Here is a 21,434-nt window from a genome sequence, read left to right as displayed (position 1 = left end):
TGCTGGGGGTTCAGGGGAACGTGGCTGCTTTGGGTGATGCTTTGGGTGATGCTTTGGGTGATGTTTTGGGTGATGCTTTGGGTGATGCTTTGGGTGATGCTTTGGGTGATGCTTTGGGTGATGTTTTGGGTGATGTTTTGGGTGATGCTTTGGGTGATGTTTTGGGTGATGCTTTGGGTGATGCTTTGGGTGATGCTTTGGGTGATGCTTTGGGTGGTGTTTTGGGTGATGCTTTGGGTGATGCTTTGGGTGATGTTTTGGGTGATGCTTTGGGTGATGCTTTGGGTGGTGTTTTGGGTGATGCTTTGGGTGATGCTTTGGGTGATGCTTTGGGTGATGCTTTGGGTGGTGTTTTGGGTGATGCTTTGGGTGGTGTTTTGGGTGATGCTTTGGGTGATGCTTTGGGTGATGCTTTGGGTGATGCTTTGGGTGGTGTTTCAGGTGATGCTTTGTGTGATGCTTTGGGTGATGCTTTGGGTGATGCTTTGGGTGATGTTTTGGGTGATGTTTTGGGTGATGTTTTGTGCCCTCTGCTCAGGAGCAAACCCCGCTGGGGGTTCAGGGTCACCTGCAGGGACAGGTTGTGCCTTCCTGCTGTGGAGAACACAGCCAGGCCCTTCCCCTGAGGTTTGTGGTTTATGTTGGGGAGCTGATGAGCTGCAAACGCACATCCCACTGACCACACCCGAAAACTGCCCGGGAGCCCTGGAAAGGAGCAGCTGGGCTCTCTGTGAGTCCAGCCCCAGCAGCCCGGGTCTCTGGGCTCCTCCTTCCCCCTCTGAGGCTGTGTGAGCACAGAGCCACTCGTGTGCAGCTGGACACCTTCAAAAGCAGGCAGGGAAGCCACAGCGTGGGAATGCCATTGTTTGCTGCTCTGAAGCCGTGTGGCTTTGAAGGTTTCTTCTGGCAGATCCGTTACGTTATATTCTGAACAGGATAACAAATACAAAGCCCACCTCCTTGCCCTCCTCCATGCTTTCCATAGTCCTGTGATTCATGGGAGCAGCAGAACTTCAGAGGAGCTTTATAAAAATGAAGCTTTACCACACATTTCTGTCAGATGCCAACAGAGCAAAGAGGGCAGCAAGGGGTGGAGCTTTCACATTCTGTCAGGAATGGCACCACCACTCCCCCAGCAGCCAGCCCCTGTGGAAATTAAAGCTCAAAATGGGCATGGGCTGAGACACATCCAGCAATACAAGTTGTGAATACCTTGCCATCACATAATAGGCAAAAATTTCAAGGGCAGCTGAAGAAACTTTTAACCATCTCCTCGCAGACTCCCCTCCCTGTTATCCAGCTCCCTACCTGCACTGGGGATGGAGAACCAGCACAGCCCAAAGGAAAACTCAGAGCAGCAGTAACAGCGCCTCAGGTTCCTCAGGAAGGGCTTCAAAATCACCCCCAAAGCTTCAAGAACAAGACTGGCAGAGGAAATGGGAGAAACACCCCAGTGTCGTGCCAGCTGCAGATCTGAGGGGAGGAGGATCAGTTTGCTCCAGACCTTTCTGAGAAATGCACTCAGAAGAGAGGATAGTTCGATTGTACTTTGCTTTTCTGCCCCTGGTTGTAATTTACTCATTGTGAATCCGTGTTCTGTGGATACACACCGAGTTAAGAAATGACAAACACTCTGATGGGCTCAAATGCACAACTGCTGCCCAAACTGTGTAGATGGAATTAAAAGTCATTTCACCCTGGGATCCTGCCTAGCCAAGCACGATACTTGGGGCCATGCTGCATATGTGGGCTGGCAGTATCCCCAGTGAGCAGGAGCCAGGCTCTCTGCTCGTCCCCATTTCCAGAAATGGCTTGACTGGAAAGTGCACAAAACAAGGCAGATTTGGGTTCTGTGATAATGTGAGCTGCAGAGAGCTCCCGTGGCTCAGCACAGGCACAGCTCAGCTTCCAAGGCTGGTCATTTGGGAGCGAGGAGATGCCCTCCAGTCTCAGCTGGCATTTTGTGCCCCTTTTACTCTCTCAGTTCTGTCGTAGTGAATGATATTCAGTTAGTTAAATGTACTGCTGCTGCTCTGCAAGGCTGCCTCTGAAATCTTTGTAATGAGATTAGGTAATGTACAGCTTTTTCCTGAAGAAAAGCTCTCTTGCTTTGGGGGTTTCTGCTTAGTTTTGCTAATCTCACTGCTGATACTGAAAATGGAGGCCCAGCTCAGCAGAGAGAGCCCAAATTGCATCCAAACCATAGCCCTGGTTTTAACTTTTTTTTTTTTTTTTGAAGAGTTCTCCTTTTCCTGTGCTGCTAATGTGGATTGCTGGGAGCCTTGCCTGAGGGCTGGCCTCAGGGACTGGAGCCACCTCTGTGATGTGGCAGCTGCTCAGCAGCAGCAGCACACAGCCCTGTCACCCTCTGGGAGCTGCTGCAGCAGCACACAGCCCTGTCACCCTCTGGGAGCTGCAGCAGCAGCAGCCCTGTCACCCTGTCACCCTCTGGGAGCTGCAGCAGCAGCAGCACACAGCCCTGTCACCCTCTGGGAGCTGCAGCAGCAGCAGCACACAGCCCTGTCACCCTCTGGGAGCTGCAGCAGCAGCACACAGCCCTGTCACCCTGTCACCCTCTGGGAGCTGCAGCAGCAGCAGCAGCACACAGCCCTGTCACCCTGTCACCCTCTGGGAGCTGCAGCAGCAGCAGCACACAGCCCTGTCACCCTCTGGGAGCTGCAGCAGCAGCACACAGCCCTGTCACCCTGTCACCCTCTGGGAGCTGCAGCAGCAGCAGCAGCAGCCCTGTCACCCTGTCACCCTCTGGGAGCTGCAGCAGCAGCAGCAGCAGCCCTGTCACCCTGTCACCCTCTGGGAGCTGCAGCAGCAGCAGCAGCAGCCCTGTCACCCTGTCACCCTCTGGGAGCTGCAGCAGCAGCAGCAGCAGCCCTGTCACCCTGTCACCCTCTGGGAGCTGCAGGTTATTTCTGGGGGCAGCAGAATTAGGGCTGAAATCAGTAAATACAGGTGGTGCTGCCCTGCTCCCTGTGCCCAGAACGGGAATTGTCGCTCCTCTGTTGTTCCAGCTGCTTCAAGAAACAGTTTGATCCTTTTGGTGGGTCACAGGTGAAAAGGACTCTCAGGGTTATTCTTGGATGTAACGTGAGCAAGCCAAGCCTTTCCTGTGCTGAGTGGGAGCTTTGCCAGCCCGCAGGGCTGTGCTCACCCTGGGCTGGCACCTCCCAAACCACCGAGCCTCACCTGTGTCCCCGGGAGCCAGGGGGGCTCTGGCAAGTCCAGCCACTGCAGCAATCAGCAGCTCTTGGAAGGGAGCTGCCCATTCTGGAGGCTGCTCTGACAGTGCCACAAAGCTGGAAATAGCTCAGAGGAGCTCAGGTCTGGAGCTTTAACTTTTATCAGACTTAAACAGTCTAATTTGAAAAAATGAGTAGTATGGGCCTTGAGACAGCGTCAGTTTTCCACTAGGTTACTGATTATTCAGGATTATGCAGCCAGGCATTGAAATCCTTCTTAGGAAGCCTAATGTTCATGTAGCAGAGGATTTCCTTTGTGAGTAAGACCAGGGTGTTTAATTGGAATCAAGGCTGCAGAGCTACACCGAGTCTCTCTCTCAGAACCTGTAGAATTTAATAGAGGATAATTCCCTTTCTACAGAGGATGTTTTTAAACAGAAATCTTAGGAGAAATTCTATAGCAAGGACATGAATATCCAAAAAGCTCGTGGAATGATGATCACTGTCTGATATTTCCTATCAGTGACGTGTTGGTGTGTGGTGGATCAGTGATCTGGTGCTCTGTGTTCCTCCAGGGGATGGATGGCTGCTCCCAGAGCGTGACCTGCACGAGCTCCAGGTGCCTTCCTGGGGTGCCAGAGTGAGGACACTGAGCTCAACACAAGGAGTCTCATGTATGGGAAGTGCTGAACACCACTATTCTTTACTGATTATCCTGTAATTTTTTTTTTCACTGAAATTGAGATTCCTTTTAGAGGCACTGGAAAAAGCTCTCAGCTCATAGAAGTGCTGTCATAAATATTTAAGCATTTATGTAACCTTTGAATATTTTAGCAGCATTTACATTAGTATAACAGAAGTGGGTAAATGGGTTTACATACAAAAATGCAAGATTCTGAACCTGATGAATACGAGCAGGACATCCACTGTGACCACGTCTCCTCATTGCTGCTCACTCCTGAAATCCCACAGCTCTCTACCTAGAAAATGGACTGATGCCTCTCAGTTCTTCAGTCTCCATAAACCTGACAGGATTGCTGCATTAAAAACTTCTTTTTTGTCCTTCTGAACTGTCCTTCAGAGACTGGGCTGGTATCTCCAGAGGTGAAAACCACTGGGAGAATAAACAAGCTTGGACTGGAGTAGACTGACAGAGGCCACCACTCGTTTATTTTTAGGTTTTGTAGTTGTCATTCTTTCCACTGTGGCGTGCAACAGACACGAACCAGGACAGGCAGAGCTTTGAGTTCACCAGCATCTGAAAGGCAGCCTTCGCTTGTACTTGACATGAGATTTGTCTTTCTGAAACTGCCTGACTCCACCAGTAACTGAAGGGGAGATTTCTCTGGAATCTGTAGTGGAATAAAACCACTCAGAGGTTCTCAGAGGTGCCACCAGCCCCTCTCTGGCTGCGGTGCCCAGGGCAGAGCCTCGTCACCTCCTTCGTGGTGACCTCCAGCAGCTCGTGCTCCCTCCTGCAGATCCGCAGGACAGGGAGGGATCCAAACCTTCCTCTGGAGTGAGGGAGTGAAGGGAGACCCAGAGGTTCTGCCTTTGGCTGCTGACAGTTCCAGGAACATCCCCTAAATTTGCTGCTGATTGCCAGGGGAGAGGGAAGCTCCCTCCCCAGACCACAGAGTGCCACAGGTAGCGGCTCAGGAGAGACTCTCTCTTCATTTCCAGGCAGCAGTTTTCTCTGTCAGCTCAATAAAATGTGATTTGTTGTAGAGAGACTCTGTACAAGTCATCTGGAAAGGCAATGGCCTTTGTTACAAGGGGGCACAAAAATATAATGCCAGGAAAAAGACAAAGAAGAAGCCTCCAGGGAATTGTGCTCAGCCCTGTCTTTTGCTGTCTGCTTCTTTATTTTAGTTTTAATCTGGAGAAAGAAGTTAGGAAAATAGAAAAAAGGGGAAAGGAGCTGAATGCAGCTTAATAATGAAAGAAACTGCTGAAATAGCATCAGAGAGCTCTTTAAAATGCAAAACTTCTTGCTGATCTGCTAAGCAGGAAAGAAAAAACCCAATCACTTAAAGGTGGTGGCTAAGTAGGCTTTCCCTTCATCATTGCTCACTTCTTCTGATGGCAGAGATAAAAGGCACTTTCAGAGGGAGGATGTTTTCATAGTAAAAGTATAAATACTACAGGAGATGAGAGCGACATCCCTGCTCACAGGGCCTGCAGCTTCTGGTGGAAACTTCTTGACCTGGAGTGGGCAGGACCCACAGCTGAGACATTGTCCATGCCCCTTCCCTGACCTCCAGGCTGGCAAAAGCCTGGAGGAGAACAGGAAAGCACTTCTATCTATCAAAAACTCTTAAACAAACATACCTTTTTAATTAAAAAAAAAAAATGAGTTCTAATATGACCCATTTTTTTTAATCTGCTTTCTGTCCTTCCTCTATGATTCCATGTGACATTGCCTTTGGTGGTCCCCACCAGCCCTGTGTTTCTGTGCTGTTTTACAGATCAAAGCAGTTCAGCCAGGGCTGCACTGAGTAACTCCAGAACCAGCCTGTCTGGGATGTGTTTGCACCTCACCCAGCCTGAGCTGGGGTCTCCTGAGGCACCACCCAGCCTGTACCCTCTTATTGCGAGGGCATCTGCCCAGCAGATCACACCGTACCTGGGGCCTGCTGGAGCTGTGAACTGCAGCAGTCAGTACATCTGATCTGCTCTCGAGGCTCAGAAACCGCGGTTATTTATCCTTTAGGTGGCACTGTGTGAGGGGAGGGCAAGGCAAGCAAACGCCCTGGCTCTCATTTTTCTTCTGCTGTGCCTGGGCTCAGCTGAGGTGTGCTGCTTGCAGAAGATGGGGCTGTGGAATGGCTTTACCTGAACAGTAGGTGAGGATGAGGATGCTTAACCCAGGAGAGCACACCCACCCACCCTGGGGTGAGGTGCAGAGAATTTCTGCTGTGTAGCACCAGCTGCGAGGTGTTGCCTTTCTCTGCCGGGAGTAATTGATGGTGCTGCCAGGATGGATGCCTGGAAAGAGTTAAATGCATGCAGAATTCCAGGAACCCGATGCAGCCCGAGCTTTGCTCCTCCCTCCCTCTCCTCTCTGTGCTACCTCTTTATCAGGAGTGCAGGAGCAGAGGGAAGCACGTGTAGGGACATTAGCAGTGCTTGTTCTTGGGGAGGAGAATAATGCAGCTCCTAAAGACCTGCCAGCGCTGCTGATGCGTGTCCAGTACTGAATACCAACCTGCAGCAGTGCGAGAGGCTCCGTGGTGCTGCCCAGCCTCCTCCTCGGGATGCTGGATGGGCTTGTGCAGCCATTTGTTTGTGGCATAGCCACCAAGGCTTACAGCAGCTCTCCAAATTCAGATGGAGATTGGATCTCAGCCCAGAACCATTTTGGAATTGCAGTTTGGCCACTATTGTTATGCTTTTTCTTTCCCCACCAGTTAGATTTGTTCGGTTACTGACAGCATTGAGCTTTGGACAATATAAAATCATACATCTGGACCAGAACTGACCAGTCTGAAGCTGAGTTTGTTGTCAGCAATTTTTATCAGCACGTGCAAGCAGTTTGCACGGTGCACAAATAAGCAACTTGCACAATGAACCAGAAAGTTCACTTTGGGTTGAACTGCACAGAAATGAGGGGGTGGGTCCAGCTTTAGGACAGCAGTGGCTGTTGCTCCAAGCAGACTTCAGTTGGATTTTGCTGACAAGCCTCCCAAACACTTCTGCTCAAGGGAAGGTGGGGCTGAAGAGCCAAGAGCTTTATCTGGAGCTGCTTGGTCGAATGTTGCAGAGCAGGATGGGCAGCAGCAGCTCAGATCCAGGGGTGAGGGTCCCTGGGGTGCCCCAGGGCTGCTGTGGGCACAGACACCTCCCCGGGCAGGAGCTCAGGGCTGGCACTCCTGACGTGCAGCCCTTGCTTGCCTGCAGCTGGAGCTGTTTAATGAGAAGCATTTTCAGGATGGTTCCTCTCCCAGGGTGAAGCTGCTGCAGAGACACCTCAGAAAGAACGAGCAGCCCATCTAGGGGTGTGTTCTGGATAACTGCCTGCTAATACAGAGGATATTACACGTTATTGGGTTCCTCGTGATGCCTGCTGCACGGTGCTTTTAGATTAGAGCAGACGTTCTGAAACAGCCTGTGTGAACTAAACCTCTTTCTGTATTGCCATTCAGGTTAATAGATGGGAAATTGGGCCATGCCATTCATAGTGCTAAAATGAAGATGTTTCTGCCCCCTTCAGGCTTTTAAACCGGCCTCGGGTGGTGCGAGGGAGAAGCCTGAAGGGAGGGATGGGTCAGCTACTGTAGCACAGGGCAGTGCTTCAGCCAGCAGAGCTGTTAGAGCACAGCCCTCCGAGGGAGCGAGGCACAGAGCTGTTTGTGTTATGTTCTCTGATGTTTCTTTTTGCAATCTCACCATCAAATATTTTACCAGAGTATGAGCAGTGCCTGAGCCTGAGAGAGGACACAAACGGGGGGTGTGTGGCAGACTGGAGCAGTTCAGCTCCTGCATCTCTGGCCACAGAGGACACCCATCTGTTGGGTTGGTCTGGGGACATCAGCACTGCCAGCTGACAATCTTCGTTTGAATAAAACAGCATTGGGAAGGGATAAAAGGGAGCAGATGATAATACAAATACAAGTTCAGGTGGGGAGATGCATTTCCACCATTACTGATGCTCGTTAGGGGTGATGAAACACAGTTCTGACAGGATGGGAGCAAGAGCAGGAGCTGGGATCTGCTGGGTTTGCTGTTAATTTCTGCAGACATACCAGCTCGTTTAGTAATGTAACAGCTCCCATTGCTCACCACTTAATGTATGATTAATGTGCCACAGGATTTCCCCAGACATTTATGACACCTTTAGGAATAGAAATGACAATGACTTTATCACATGGAGTCACTTCATACTATCTGCATCTCTCTTAATGATTTATATATCCAGGAGTGATTTTATCACTGTACTCAGTAACATAATAAATGAGAAAACTCAATGGTCTGTAAATTACAACACTGATTAAAGAAGTGATTACTGATATAACTCTTACACAGCTATGATAATGCTTGCTTATATTTCAGGACAGCATTTACATATTAATGATAAATCTACCGTAGTGTTTAGAAATACTTTACAGCTTTAATCAAAATGTAAACATTTATAAACAGATAATGTTTATTGCAGAGGAAATGAGTCGACTTCTGCTGCTCTTCAGTGGGTGAAATCTACTGCAGAGCCAGCCTTGAAAGCAGCATCACCCCCTGACAGAGGTCATCTTCAGGGTAGAGCTTTGGCTGGCTGCCTGCCCTGTGGAGACCAGTTTGGGTTTGCTGGGTTCCTCTTGCCCGGGCTGGGAAGGAGCTTTGCTCATTACGAATTCCCCAGCACTGCCATGGGTTTGTGGCTCGCTGCGCCGCAGACGGAAAATCAACCGCAGGCTTCATAAACAGAATCCAGTCCTGAGGCATCTCCGGCATAACTGTGCCTCCTGAGCCAGGGGGATTTGGTGTTCAGCTGCTCCCTCTGCACAAGGCCATCATTAACATGCAGGAAGAGAAGGGAGCCTCTCTGCTTGTTTGGGGTTGAGCCGCCAGGGCTGCGCTTGGAGCTCGTTCTGTCACAGGCTCACCTTTCCCCCCTCCCCTGTCTCTTCCCCTCTCAGGTTTCTGACAGGTGTGACTATGTTTTTGTCAACGGCAAGGAGATGAAAGGCAAGGTGAACGCTCTGGTGAACTTCACCTATCAGTACCTGAGTGCTCCCCTGCAGATCACGGTGTGGGTGCCACGCCTGCCCCTGCAGATCGACATTTCTGACACCGAGCTCAGCCAGATCAAGGGCTGGCGAGTCCCCGTTGTTTCCAACAAAAGGTGGGTTCGAGTCACTTTCTTGGGTGATTTGTGGGAGGAATGCTCCCTAATGCAGCCTCTTCCCCTGAGGAGCAGCAGTACTGGGACCCCAGTGTGGAACCCCCAGTGTGGAACCCCCAGTGTGGAACCCCCAGTATGGAACCCCCAGTGTGGAACCCCCAGTGTGGAACCCCCAGTATGGAACTCCCAGTGTGGAACCCTCAGTATGGAACCCCCAGTATGGAACCCCCAGTATGGAAACCCCAGTGTGGAACCCCCAGTGTGGAACCCCCAGCTTTGCACTGGGTGTCTGCAGATGCAATGAAGCTTTAAAAGCTGTGGGACTTCTGCTTCTGTGTATGTTTGTCTTGGGCAACAAAATACAGTGTGGAACTGTGGTGAGGTCCGCTGGCAGAGCTGTTTGGAGATGGCAGCACAGGTGAAAAGGAGGCACAGGCCAGTTTTATGGTCCTTCATCGTGTGAGGTGGCCAAGGGTCACTGGCAGTCCAAAAATCCAGAAGGGAGGGCTCTGTTTAAGGGCACACTCTCCATCAGCACTCCCCAGTGTCAATTTTCACCCATGTTCTCGAGCACATCAAGTTCTCAAGATTGTCATGCAGTTCTCAAGTCCTCAAATTCCCTCTGGTTTGTTCTGTGCTGCCACAGGCCCACGAGGGACAGCGAGGACGAGGACGAGGACGAGCGCAGGGGCCGGGGCTGCACGCTGCAGTACCAGCACGCCATGGTCAGGGTGCTGACGCAGTTCGTGGCCGAGGACTCGGGGCCCTGGGGGCAGCTCAGGTACCTGCTGGGCCCTGACTGGCACTTCGACATCACAGACCTGGTCAGGGACTTCATGAAGCTGGAGGATCCTCACGTGGCCAAGCTGCAGGAGGGCAGGATCCTGATCGGCCGGGAAGTGGGCATGACCACGATGCAGGTACGGCTCTGGGCAGGGAGCCTGGGGTCACTCTGTGCCTGCCACACGCTGCCAGGCCTCAGAGAGGGACTGGACATGGCAGTCCTTCCTAAAGCCAGTGCACACAGGGGGATAGAGCTGATCTGTGTGGGTGTGAGAGGACAGCATGTGCATGAACATGGACACAATGGGACATGGCAGTCCTTCCTAAAGCCAGTGCACAAAGGGTTAATAGAGCTGATCTGTGTGGGTGTGAGAGGACAGCACGTGCATGAACATGGACACAATGGGACATGTCAATCCTTTCTTAAACCAGTGCTTACAGGGTTAATAGAGCTGATCTATGTGGGTATGAGGAAGGTGGAGGAGACAGCATGAACTGGCTATCCATAGCTCCCTAAGGACAGCAGCATGGCCCTTGGTTTCAGCAAAGGGAAGGATATTCTGTGTCTTGATGTTCCATCAGAAACAGAAAAAAACGGAGGAACAAGAATTTCCAAGCCAAGAAATGCAGGACAAATCCCAGGCTGGTGACCTCCCTTTGGGAGGTTTAATGAGCTCTTCCACATGGGAAGACAGAGTAACAGGAGAAGAGAATTTTAAATCCACTCTTGTGGTGAAATAATGCAAATAACACAGCTGGGGTAGGACAGCTCCCAGTCTTGAGTGGTTATCACCATAACCTCTCCACTCAGGTTTTCTGACGCTGCTAATGAACTCAGAGTCCCTCTTCTGTGTGCTGTTCATTTCTGTACACAAAGCTGTGGAAACAAGAAGGGATGATGACCTTAAGAAAGGTTGGATTAATTGATCAGCCCTTTCCTAAGCTGATTCTTCTGTGTTTCTCCGCAGGTTTTGTCTCCTCTGTCTGACTCCATCCTGGCAGAGAAGACAGTGACTGTGCTGGATGACAAAGTGACCATCACAGACCTTGGGGTGCAGCTGGTGTCGGGGCTCTCTCTCTTCCTGCAGCCCAGTGCAGCCACCAGCAGGGCCATTGTGGCCACAGCCGTGGCCCAGGAGCTGCTGCATACTCCTAAGCAGGTAATGCACACTCTGAATTTACTGGCTTTACTTCTGGGATGGGGCAGGATTTTATCAGTGCAAAGTAACTCGTAGCAAGTTTAGAATTTAGACTTTAGGTGTAGTGTGTGCATGTTAATTGCTTTTCCCTACAGATACTCTGGCATTGCCTTGTCATTTCTTCCCTTCCAATACGGACTTCATCTGCAGTTAAAGTTCTGACTGCACTGGAGTTTGTGCTGTTTGCAGTTTTAATGCCCTTTCTTTAGCTAAGGAAGCTGTGTTGTTTTCACTGCACAGTCTTTGGGCAGTGATCCTGGTTTGCTGTACGCCCTTGTTTGTCATGCTGGAGAGCACAGAGCTCCGTGTGTCACCATTTAATATCTTCAAGAGCTGTGAAATGGAGGCAGAAGATGGCCACATACCTTTCTTTCCCCTCCTGGAGCCATGACACGCTGCCAGACTCATCTCTCCTTTTATTTTTCACACGGATTTTGGGGGTTTCATCATCCAGTTCATGTGCTGATTAAATTTAAGCCAGCAAGTTCCCATCTCTCTAAAGGGGGTCTTTCAAACAGCTTGTCTCAGGTCACAACCTCTGTGGAAAAGAAGATTGGAGAGCACCACAGATCAAGACAAGCAGTCTGTGTGGCCCAGAGTAAACCCGAGGGTCAGCACTGGAACCTGCATCCTCAGGAGTGGGGCTGGGCACTGCAATGAAACCTGTCCACAGCTGCTCCTCTTGCAGAAACTGTTCTGTCCTCTCACACAGATAGGGAAAGATCTCAAGTCAAGTTTTATGGCCCATTTTCATGATTATTGCTACCTAATTTTCTGCAACATAAAAATAATTTAGTTTGTTTTATAACTTAGTGACAGGAAAATGCCCAAACCAGAAGGACACGGTGCCTGTCTGTTCCATTTGTTGCATCCTGTAAAAATAAGAATCTTATGTAATTAACCCATTTATTCCCTTCTTCAGGGCTTAGAAACCACATCTGGCATACTGTCTTCAAAGACTGTGAGAACAAAAACTGGAGCATTCCTAACCCAATCCTGCCCTGTAGGACAGAGCACCATCTGCAGCAGCACTGCAAGAATTGTGGATTTGATTGCAGATGAAAGAGCCTGTGAGTCTGGAAAGGCTGCCCAGTCCCACTGTCAGCTCCTCAGATTTAGAGGTGATCTGTCCTGAGTGTGCAAAGACATTTATCAGCACCAGGTTCTGATACATGAACATTTATCAGCACCAGGTTCTGATAAATGCACATTTATCAGCACCAGGTTCTGATAAATGCACATTTATCAGCACCAGGTTCTGGCAGATGATGCCAGTGGTGCCCATTTTGTCACCCCTGTTGTCATGGTGTGGGATGTGCCATGTCATTCTGTGGCACTGCAGTTGGCAAGTCAGGAGCTAATGCACAAGAGTAAAAACATGGAAACGTGGCTTGGGTTGTTTTTCCCAGCACCTGAGTTCTGAAGTTGTTCTAGTTATTCTAGAAATGTTTGGTTCAAGCTGCTGCTCCTCTGCAGGGCAGTTTCAGGTTCTGAGCAGTGCATCTCCATCACAAAAAACAAGACAGGAATAGATTCACACTGGGAAATAAATGGAAGGAAACGGCGTAGGAGTGACCTGTGGAGTCACAGACATCTCTTCCTTTCATTTGCAGTTTGAATGAAGGATACAAGATTTAAGTCGCTTTCCCATAGAAAAATTAATGCAAATGTGGGAATGTTTGTGGCTAAATTTTGCAAGAAGTGACTCATGGTTTGGAGTGCATCAGCTGAGATCCTGACTGAGCTGGAATTTTGGAGGCAAATGCTGAGTGTTTTCTGAAAATCAGGCCCTTTTGAAAGAGGGTTTTTTCCAAGGAGACAGCCCAGGACTAAGCCTGTCCTTGAACATTGTGAGGACTTTGTTACTTAGGTGTGTCTTTTCCTCTCAAGCAAGTTTATAAAAAGGCCCAAATAACTTATGCAAACCTTACTGATGCAACTGAAAAACAAAATTCAGAATGTTTGCTGAGGCTTTCTTTCAGTGACCATAATGACTGGATTACCTTAATTACAATGACCACACCTTGTCTGCATAGCAGCACAAAACAGCCAGAACACAAGTCCTGGAAGGTTGGCAGGTTCTCCATAAATACAAAGCACTCTAAGGAAGATAAGGCAATATTTTTTTACCTTGGATGCCTTCCGTTAGATACCTTTATCTGTAGCTGAGCAACTAATTACCTGCTGTGACGAGGTGACCTTGAGGGATGCTGAGCCTATGTATTATTTTATAATCAATAGGGAGCTCATTGGCACTGAAAAGTGGATCAGTGATTTAGGTGCCTAAAAATAGACACAGGCTGGCCAACTTCTAAATAGCAAAGATGAAGTATCCTCTGAAAATTTGGGAACTGTAGCTGTGAGGAATCTATTTTTGGTGGCCATCTGCTCAGGTAGGAAGGCTGTTCTGTTTGGCTTGCTGAAAGTTGTTAAATCCACATTGTCATCTGAAAGGCTTCTCCAAAATGTAAACAAATCAAACCGACAGTGTTTAAGTGTTTCCTGATCTAAGTGAGCTCCAAGGACTCTCAAAGCTCAGCTGGCTCTGCAGGGAAGCTCAGTCATATCAGCTTTTTTAGTCACTGTAGGGTATTGCATGGGGTCTAATGAACTGAAATGGGTCAGGGAGGAAAGAAAAAAAATCCTTCAATAAATGAATGTATCTCTGAGTGCTGCTGGGGAACTGCAGACATTTTCTCAGGGGAAAAGAGCCACGGTGGAGCTTTCCAACAGGAGGTCCTGGTGCTCCCAAGTGTGAGAAGTGCCTGTGAGATCCAGCCCAGGCTGGGCTGGCTGCTCCCGCCCTGCCGGGAGGAGAACAAGCCCTGCCTTGGCCTTCCTGCAAACCACTCCTGAGACTTCACTGGCACCTCACAGCTAATAACAGATATTAGGAGTATTTCTGTGGTGTGCATTCATTACCCCATCCTGGCAGTGTATTTCAATTGTATTTCTATCTCCGTTAAGCTGACAGAGCAATGGAAGGGCTCACAGGAATGACAAAGGAATTCAGCAGCATGGGAAAGGAGAAGGGATGCATTGTTAGATAAGAATCTGAATTCTTCCCTTGCAAATACAAGCAAATTCCCACTGGAAAGGAATGTCACATTAGCAGATTGGACAAAAAGGAGAGAGAGAAATACACAGTGGGGGAATGCATGGTTTGAATTAAGATCTGAGTCTTGGCTGCCTTTCATTTCCACATCATAACGATCAAGCCCAATTTTTACTACACAAGCCACAGGCTTGAAAATAAATGCATATGTAATACTTTGATATTTCATGTGATAAAATTGCTAGGGAAATCCATTCCAGCATCCAAGTCCCCAGACAGGGCAATCAGAGCTGGTCTAAGAGAGGCTGCTGAGAGCAGTGTTCCTTTGCCTTTATTTGAGGGAGGGAAGTATTTGTTTTCTGCAGAGCCAACCATTGCTTTCCTCTGATGTCCTGCCTCACTCCAGGACCCTTGCAGCTGACCCCAGCAACTGAGAGCTTATTCACAAATACTTTTATTTGTGCTGTAGTGAATTAAGACCATTAAAAGGCCGCTTTATTCTGAGCATGGAATAAAATCAAATATCCTGATCCGTGTTTCTAAGCAGCAGAACTATCTAAAATGCAATCAGTTTATCCAAGATTTATCAAATGGTGTCTTTGGACTGATAAGCCCCAATATAATTCAAGGCCAGAAAAGGTGGTGGACCTGCCACAGACCAAGAAATTAGACCTGTAATGGGGGAAGAGAACAGCAAAGGCACAAGGGAAAATTCAGACAAAATAGGTCTTGATAAAGTTTTTTATGTGCTTAAGGAAGGCCTGGTGATAACCAACAGCGGTCGTGGGAGGCAGTTTCTGCATGTCTGGACTGGATTTTGCTGTCATTAACGTGACCTAATGAACATTCTCTGGCCCATTCACATCACAGTCAGTGTTGGGGGGCGCTGGCACTGATGTGTCCAGGCAGGTTCCGGGGGTGCAGCCGAGCACCTCTGTGTGTGTGTGAAGGGAAGAGAGAGGAAAAGTGGGGAAAAGAAAGGCTGGAAAGCAACATAATCCCTCAAACTCTTTTTTATGCTTGATAATTAAAGAGCACAAGCATTTGTCACCTCAGTGTTGAGGGCATGAGACGAGGGGCAGCAGCTCTGCAGGTGGGGAGGCTCCAATCCATCTTCATCTTCTGAGGGTAACTGGAGGACCTTGTCAGGGATGTGGAGGGGATTTATTGATGTGGTACACAGGATTTGCAGAAACAGCTCCTTGAAGGACATGGCACTAAATCATTTCCTTCTTCTCTCTTCTTTCCTTTTTAGCTTCTCAGAATTTATAATCATTTGGGAAATTCACTTCCTTGCCCTGCCTTTGGCTTTCCTTTAATGATGTGACTGAGAGGAGATGATCTCTTGCTAAATAGAATATTTGGGCTGATACAATATATTTTGGCAGGATTTTAAACTCTCTCCTTCTTTCTCTCATTTGTTTTCTTTCCCTTTTAATTAATGGTGTCCATAGTATGGGCATGACAATGTTGTTTTGTGAAAAAAATTGGTTCCTCCAATGAAGAAACGTTCTCTTGGAAATAAAAAACGTCAGTGCTGGTGGAAAATAATGGCTAAGCCAGTGCACACCTCTGTTATCTACAGTAAATCACATGTGTGCCTGCAAATTTCAGCTGACTGCCATCTCATTTTTCTCTGTCTGTGCTTCATAAAACCAGGAATGCAGAATTGCAGAGCAGCGGTGTAAAGAATGAAAGTTGCTTTGAAGTTGCTGGCAACTTTGTCCAAATGCACGAAGGATTTAGTGATGTAAATCCCTAAAGGCAGAGGTGTGGATGTTCCCAGGTGGGAAGGAGGGACAGGTGCCCTCATTTCCAGCCCTGCCTGTACAAATCCTGCCCTGTTTTCTCTCTGCTCCCAGCAGCAGTGAGGGTGTGCTGGGAGTGGTGCTGGTGCTTGGCCTGGCACAGGCTGAGGAGGAGTCAGTGTGTCTGCCCCGGTGGCACACGAGGCTGACCTTTGTTTTGGGGACAAGGAAGGCACAGGGAGCTGAATTGCCTGAGGAGGTGAATCCTTTTCTCTCTGCACATGTCCATTAAAAAACCCCCTTTGCCTTCCTATGACCGGGGTTGCTCTGCTATAGATTTCCCTGATAGAAATTGGAGCTGTGCCCTGGAGCCTTGTGTTTGTCTGTTCAGCCATTTCAGGGTTGTTTCTCTAATGAAAGATCAGATGTTTTAATTTCCTGATGCAGTTCACCCTTCCCATCCTGAGTTACCCTGGCTCTGTTTCAGCTCTTTGAAGTAAATTTAAATCACCAAGAACTTCGCCGTCTTTCCTGTTGTGCCACAACTTATTTTTCTTCTTTCAGTCCCTCAAGTACTTGCTGATAGTGCTTTGGAAATCAAATATTCAGTATGGCCCAACCTTCTGCCCAGCTAAATGCCCCTTGCTGTTTTCATTGAAAAGCTTTGAATTCAACTGGAAGGGTAGCAATTCTCTTTGTTTATAACCACAGCATAACAAATTGCAGCCAATTGAAAACCATATTAAGTTGTAAATTTGTATTATGACTGGACATTAACAGGGTGGCAATGTTTTTTCCCCAGTGCTGATTTTTCAGCCCGGTTGTTCTGATGTACCCAAGTGTGAAGTTATTAGAGCCATTTGTGGTTTAAGTGTGGGAAGGAAAGAACTTCTTTTGTGGGAAGTTGCACCCTGGCAATCTGCCTGGCTGTCTGCTGGCTACACAGGCAAGACACAGAACAAATGAAAAATTAAGGAAATGTCCTGCAAAGAAAGATATTGAGATGTGGAGAAGTAAATATCTGTGTCATCTGGATGGGATTTCACATGGCAAGAGCTGACCTCTGGCTTTGTGTTTGCTTCTAATGATGGCTTCTAACAGTGCTACCTGCAGAGCACAAAGACAGACCAATTAAATCCGGGCCATTTGTATTTTTATTGTAGAGATCATGCCAGAATCCCCATCCTCCTCTTCTTGACACACAGATTTGGTGGACTTCTTAATTACCTCAAGGATGAAGTGTGCTTTACTTAAATCTTTCTCCGGGAAAATGGCAATTGTTTCGTGAGTCTTTTTCTTTCAGATGAATCTTCTGCTCCAGCCAATTCCAGGATACTGTGGTAGCTCCTTGCTCCTGCTGAGATACTTATGCCTTAATTTGACAGCTCCTCATGACACCTGTGCATGTGGAACATGAGGAAAATAAGTGTTCTGCCAAGTGCCTCTAGTAATTTTTGTGATTGGCCTCTTTTGGCTTTTGTTCGACAGGAATGACTTTCCTTCCAGACCTTGTAAAATTGTAGCTTGCTAATGGGTACCTTGATAATAAAGACACCTCTTATCAATTATTTCCTATGTCCTTGTGCAAAACGTTTGCAGGGAGGTAGCAGTGGAACCTTTAGTGACAAATGTGGCCAGTTTTCTGCCCCAGCAGTCAAGGCCAGGTTTGCTTTAAACGCAGTGCAGGGTCACAGTGTCCCATTTCCTCCAGCTGCCGCTCAGAGCTGGGAGGCCGCTGGGTTGATTTGTGGAAGGCCCTGTCTTCACCCATCTCCCTGTCCTTTCAGGAGGCTGTGGTGAGCACCTGGATCCAGTTCAGTGACAGCTCTGTTACTCCGCTGGACATTTACGACCCCAAGGATTTCTCCCTGTCGGCCGTGTCGCTGGACGAAGCCGTGGTGTCCGTCCACCAGAGCCCTGCCCTGAACTGGCCGGTCGTGGCGGCGGAGGGCGAGGGCCAGGGCACGCTGGTCAAGGTGGACATGATGATCTCGGAGGCGTGCCAGAAGTCCAAGAGGAAGAGCGTGCTGGCCGTGGGCAGCGGCAGCATCCGGGTGAAGTTCGGGCAGAACGACGCGGACGCGGCGGCGGGCGGCGACTACGACGCCGACGAGATCGAGAACCGCGCCAGCGACCGGCGCCACAAGGGCACGGAGCCGGAGCGCCACGGGCAGGACGGGCGCCACTACGGCACCTCCTCGGCAGAGAGGGAGGAGGGAACCCCCAGGAAGGCCAGCACCACGGCCAAGTCCATCCTCAAGAACAAAGTCCTCAAAAACAACCGCCCGGACGGCGGCAAGCTCTCGGACGACAGCCAACTGCAGAACATCCCCATCGACTTCACCAACTTCCCCGCCCAGGTGGACCTGCCCAAGGGCGGGGCTGGCGTGGAGGACGGCGACCTGGTGCAGAGCCCCCGCGGCCTCAGCGACCTGGAGATCGGCATGTACGCCCTGCTGGGCGTCTTCTGCCTGGCCATCCTGGTGTTCCTCATCAACTGCGCAACATTTGCGCTCAAGTACCGCCACAAGCAGGTGCTGGTGGAAGGACAGACCACCATGACCCACTCCCACGACTGGGTGTGGCTGGGCAACGAGGCGGAGCTGCTGGAGAACGCGGCGGACGCGTCGCCGCAGCAGGACGAGCACACCACCATCATCGACCGCGGCGCGGGCGGCGAGGAGAGCAGCCAGCTGCTCAACGGCAGCGCCCAGAAGAACATTCAGGGCCAGGTGCACAGGGCCGCAGACCCGGGGGGGAGGCTGGGCAAGGAGCACAAGGTGGAGCCTTTGCACTCGCCCACGTCCAAGAGGAAGCGGGTGAAGTTCACCACCTTCACCACCATCCCGCCCGACGACGGCTGCCCCACCGTCAACTCCATCCTGGGCAGCCACGACGATGACATTAAGTGGGTGTGCCAGGACATGGACCTGGGGGACTCCAAAGAGATACGAAACTACGCGGGGAAGTTCAAGGACAAGGCGTAGCTCCCTGCCGGGGTCTGGTTTTTTTTGGGTTTAACCACACCTTGATGCCTTCAGTTCTACAGTATATATTGGGATGGGCGAGGGGGAGGGGAAGGGTCGCCAGGAGGAGCGGTGAGGCAGTTTTTATAATCAGGGAAAGAAATTTGCCAAACTGTCCGTGGTTTGTTTTTGTTTTTCACTTCGTTTTGTTGGGGTTTTGTCGTTCTTGTTTTGTTCTGGGTTTTTTTTCCAGTGGTTGTTCTGCTGCTCCTGGATTTAGGAAGTGGAATACAAATAGCAGACAGGAACAAAGAAATGGTATGACCAATATGATGAACTAGGCAAGATGAGGTTGTGAAAATTCATTTTATGGGTCATACAAGTAATAATGGTAGTAATATTTCACAGTACCAAAAATATCTGTAAGAAAAGAAATGAGAGAATATAAGAGCATGAAAAGAATAAGCAAGAGGCAAACAATAGCTTGTTCTGGTTCCAATAAAACATCACAGTTATGGACATATGACCCACAAGGAGGCTTTTTATATTGGTACTCAGGCCCTTTCTTTTCATTCCTTCATTTGAAATGAAGATGTGTCTCTGGCATTACATGTGAAGGAGGAAGAAAATACCTGGTATTTTCATTTTTACTTTTCCATTTGTCTGGTAAATTGAAACAGAATCATTTTCCCTCTTGTATTTTTCTTTTAAATATCTTGAAAACAGGAAAATTTAACATTCAGTAATTTCACAGTGGGCCAAGAACATTCTGTTTCTAAGTTAGCTGTAAACAGTCTCCTGTCATTTAAAGAATTCAGGGGATAAGTATTGACTGATAATTCCTACGTGGTGTCTGTTCTGAAAGCCTGAGCCTCCATTTCACCCCAGCTAGAAAGATGTTCTGTTTGGAAGAATTTTCATTTTTCCTTTCAGGTTTGCATGGTTTGTTTAATTGCTCGTTTAAAACTTCCACAACCAAAGTTCCTGCATTTCACCAAGGGAAGAAGGTGCTGGTTTTTGTTATCTTTCACAAGTACCAAGTAATGGGAGTGCCCCACTGGTGCATGGTAAATGTACCTAGAATTGAGACCTTCAGAGGCCAAATATGTCCAGCCTGGAGTTGGGTTGTTGTTTTTTTGGGTTGGTTTTTCTGCCAGGTTCATGAATTCATCATTTTGTGCTGTAATTTTCTGTTTATTCTGATGTCACCAGCTCTCATCAAGCTCTGAAAGCCAGAAGAAGAATGGAGAGAAAGACCCTGATTGCCCCCAAACTTTTATTCCTTGTACTGGGAGAGCTGGCCTGTGGGCACACGGGTGGGAGGGAGGGAAATATTCCTGCAGCAAGGTCAAGGAATATCTGCAGCTATTTCATAGATTTTTTTTTTTTTTTTTTTGCCATTGGACCAGCTAAGACTGAAAGGTTTAGACTAGACTGTAAATCAGATGTTTTGAATAGACAAACACCAACCCAGTAATAAATCGGAAGCAAATGCAAACCAGAGATTTAATCTGTGCTGTGAACTGGCAGAACTGTGTTGACTCAGTGCCAGCTCACGTTCGTGGAGGACACAAATCAAAATCCACTCAGAGAGGAATCCACTGTCCTCCCAAAGCTCTCCTCAGTAACAGGAGGTGTAGATCCAGCCTTTGGAAAGCAGTATTATGTCCTGACTGTTACCAGAAGCACTTGCATCGTCCTGTCTTTGCCATGTGTTTGGTTCTTTTGGGTTTTTTAATTACTAAACTCCATAGTTTGGTTGTTTGGTTTTTTTTTTTTACTTGGACACAGTCAATCCTGCCACCCAATAACATAGATGGACGTTTTAACAAGATATGCCTAGTATGCATTGTAGACTGAAAGAATGTAATATTTATTTATACATGTTATATGAATTGTAATTAAAATGCTTTACACGGCTTGACAAATTAACCTCTCTTTCCTCAGCGGTGGGCTCCTCTGTCATTGCAGTGAGGTGCTGCCCTGGAAGATGATTTAAGCCACGTTCTGGAGGGAGAACAGAGATGTATGGAAGTTGTTCCTGCTCTGACCCTTCCCTGGTGAAGCGCTCCCCTCCGCAGGCAGCGTGGTGATGATGATGGATGGCAGCAGCAGCTCAGCCAGGCACAGGGCAGGGCAGTGCCACGATCCATCCTGTTCATCCCCGTGCCTCCCCCAGCACCTGCAGCTCCAGGGCTCTGCTCCTGGCATGGGCAGCTCCTGCAATTAATTAACGAATGACGTGGCTCTTCCTGGGAGGACGCAGGTGTCCCTGAGGTAGAAAAGGCATTTACAGCGTGGAGCTGCAGCAGACGACAGCAGAGGAGAGAGAAGTGCAGCAGTGGAGCAGAAATAATGCGCTGTGGGAGCCCAGGCTGTGCCAGCTGCAGGGGCACCCCTGAGGAGGGTGTCCTGTGCAGCACCCACGAGGGTGGCACTTCCAGGGGTGCTGCCTGGGCAGGAGCAAGGTCACCAAATCGTGCCTCTGTGCAGAGGAGGACAGGCTGGATTTGAAAAGACAACAAAGAGGCGTAAAAAGGGTAAAACCTGAGCCCTGCCTTCACATTTAATTTTTCTGAAGCTACAGAGCACAGGCCTTCAGAGGCCCACACTGAAATTTTTCAATTTGTCTTGCACCAACCAAAAATTT

General features: G+C 48.8%; 1 protein-coding gene across 2 annotated transcripts in view; it reads left to right on the top strand.

The window, feature by feature from the left end:
* Positions 1-20,712, top strand: part of TMEM132C (transmembrane protein 132C) — a 168,073-nt gene extending 147,361 nt beyond the window's left edge. For both annotated transcript variants that reach the window (XM_063415993.1, XM_063415994.1), the window contains exons 6-9: positions 8,828-9,033; positions 9,680-9,953; positions 10,785-10,976; positions 17,606-20,712. In XM_063415993.1, coding sequence (XP_063272063.1) covers positions 8,828-9,033; positions 9,680-9,953; positions 10,785-10,976; positions 17,606-18,805 — 1,872 coding nt within the window. In that variant the 3' untranslated portion in view covers positions 18,806-20,712. The remainder of the gene's footprint in view (positions 1-8,827; positions 9,034-9,679; positions 9,954-10,784; positions 10,977-17,605) is intronic.
* Positions 20,713-21,434: the final 722 nt, after the last annotated feature.

Source organism: Prinia subflava, chromosome 19 (genome assembly GCF_021018805.1).
Source record: "Prinia subflava isolate CZ2003 ecotype Zambia chromosome 19, Cam_Psub_1.2, whole genome shotgun sequence".
Lineage (NCBI taxonomy): Eukaryota > Metazoa > Chordata > Aves > Passeriformes > Cisticolidae > Prinia > Prinia subflava.
This window is presented reverse-complemented; position numbering and strand designations above follow the sequence as displayed.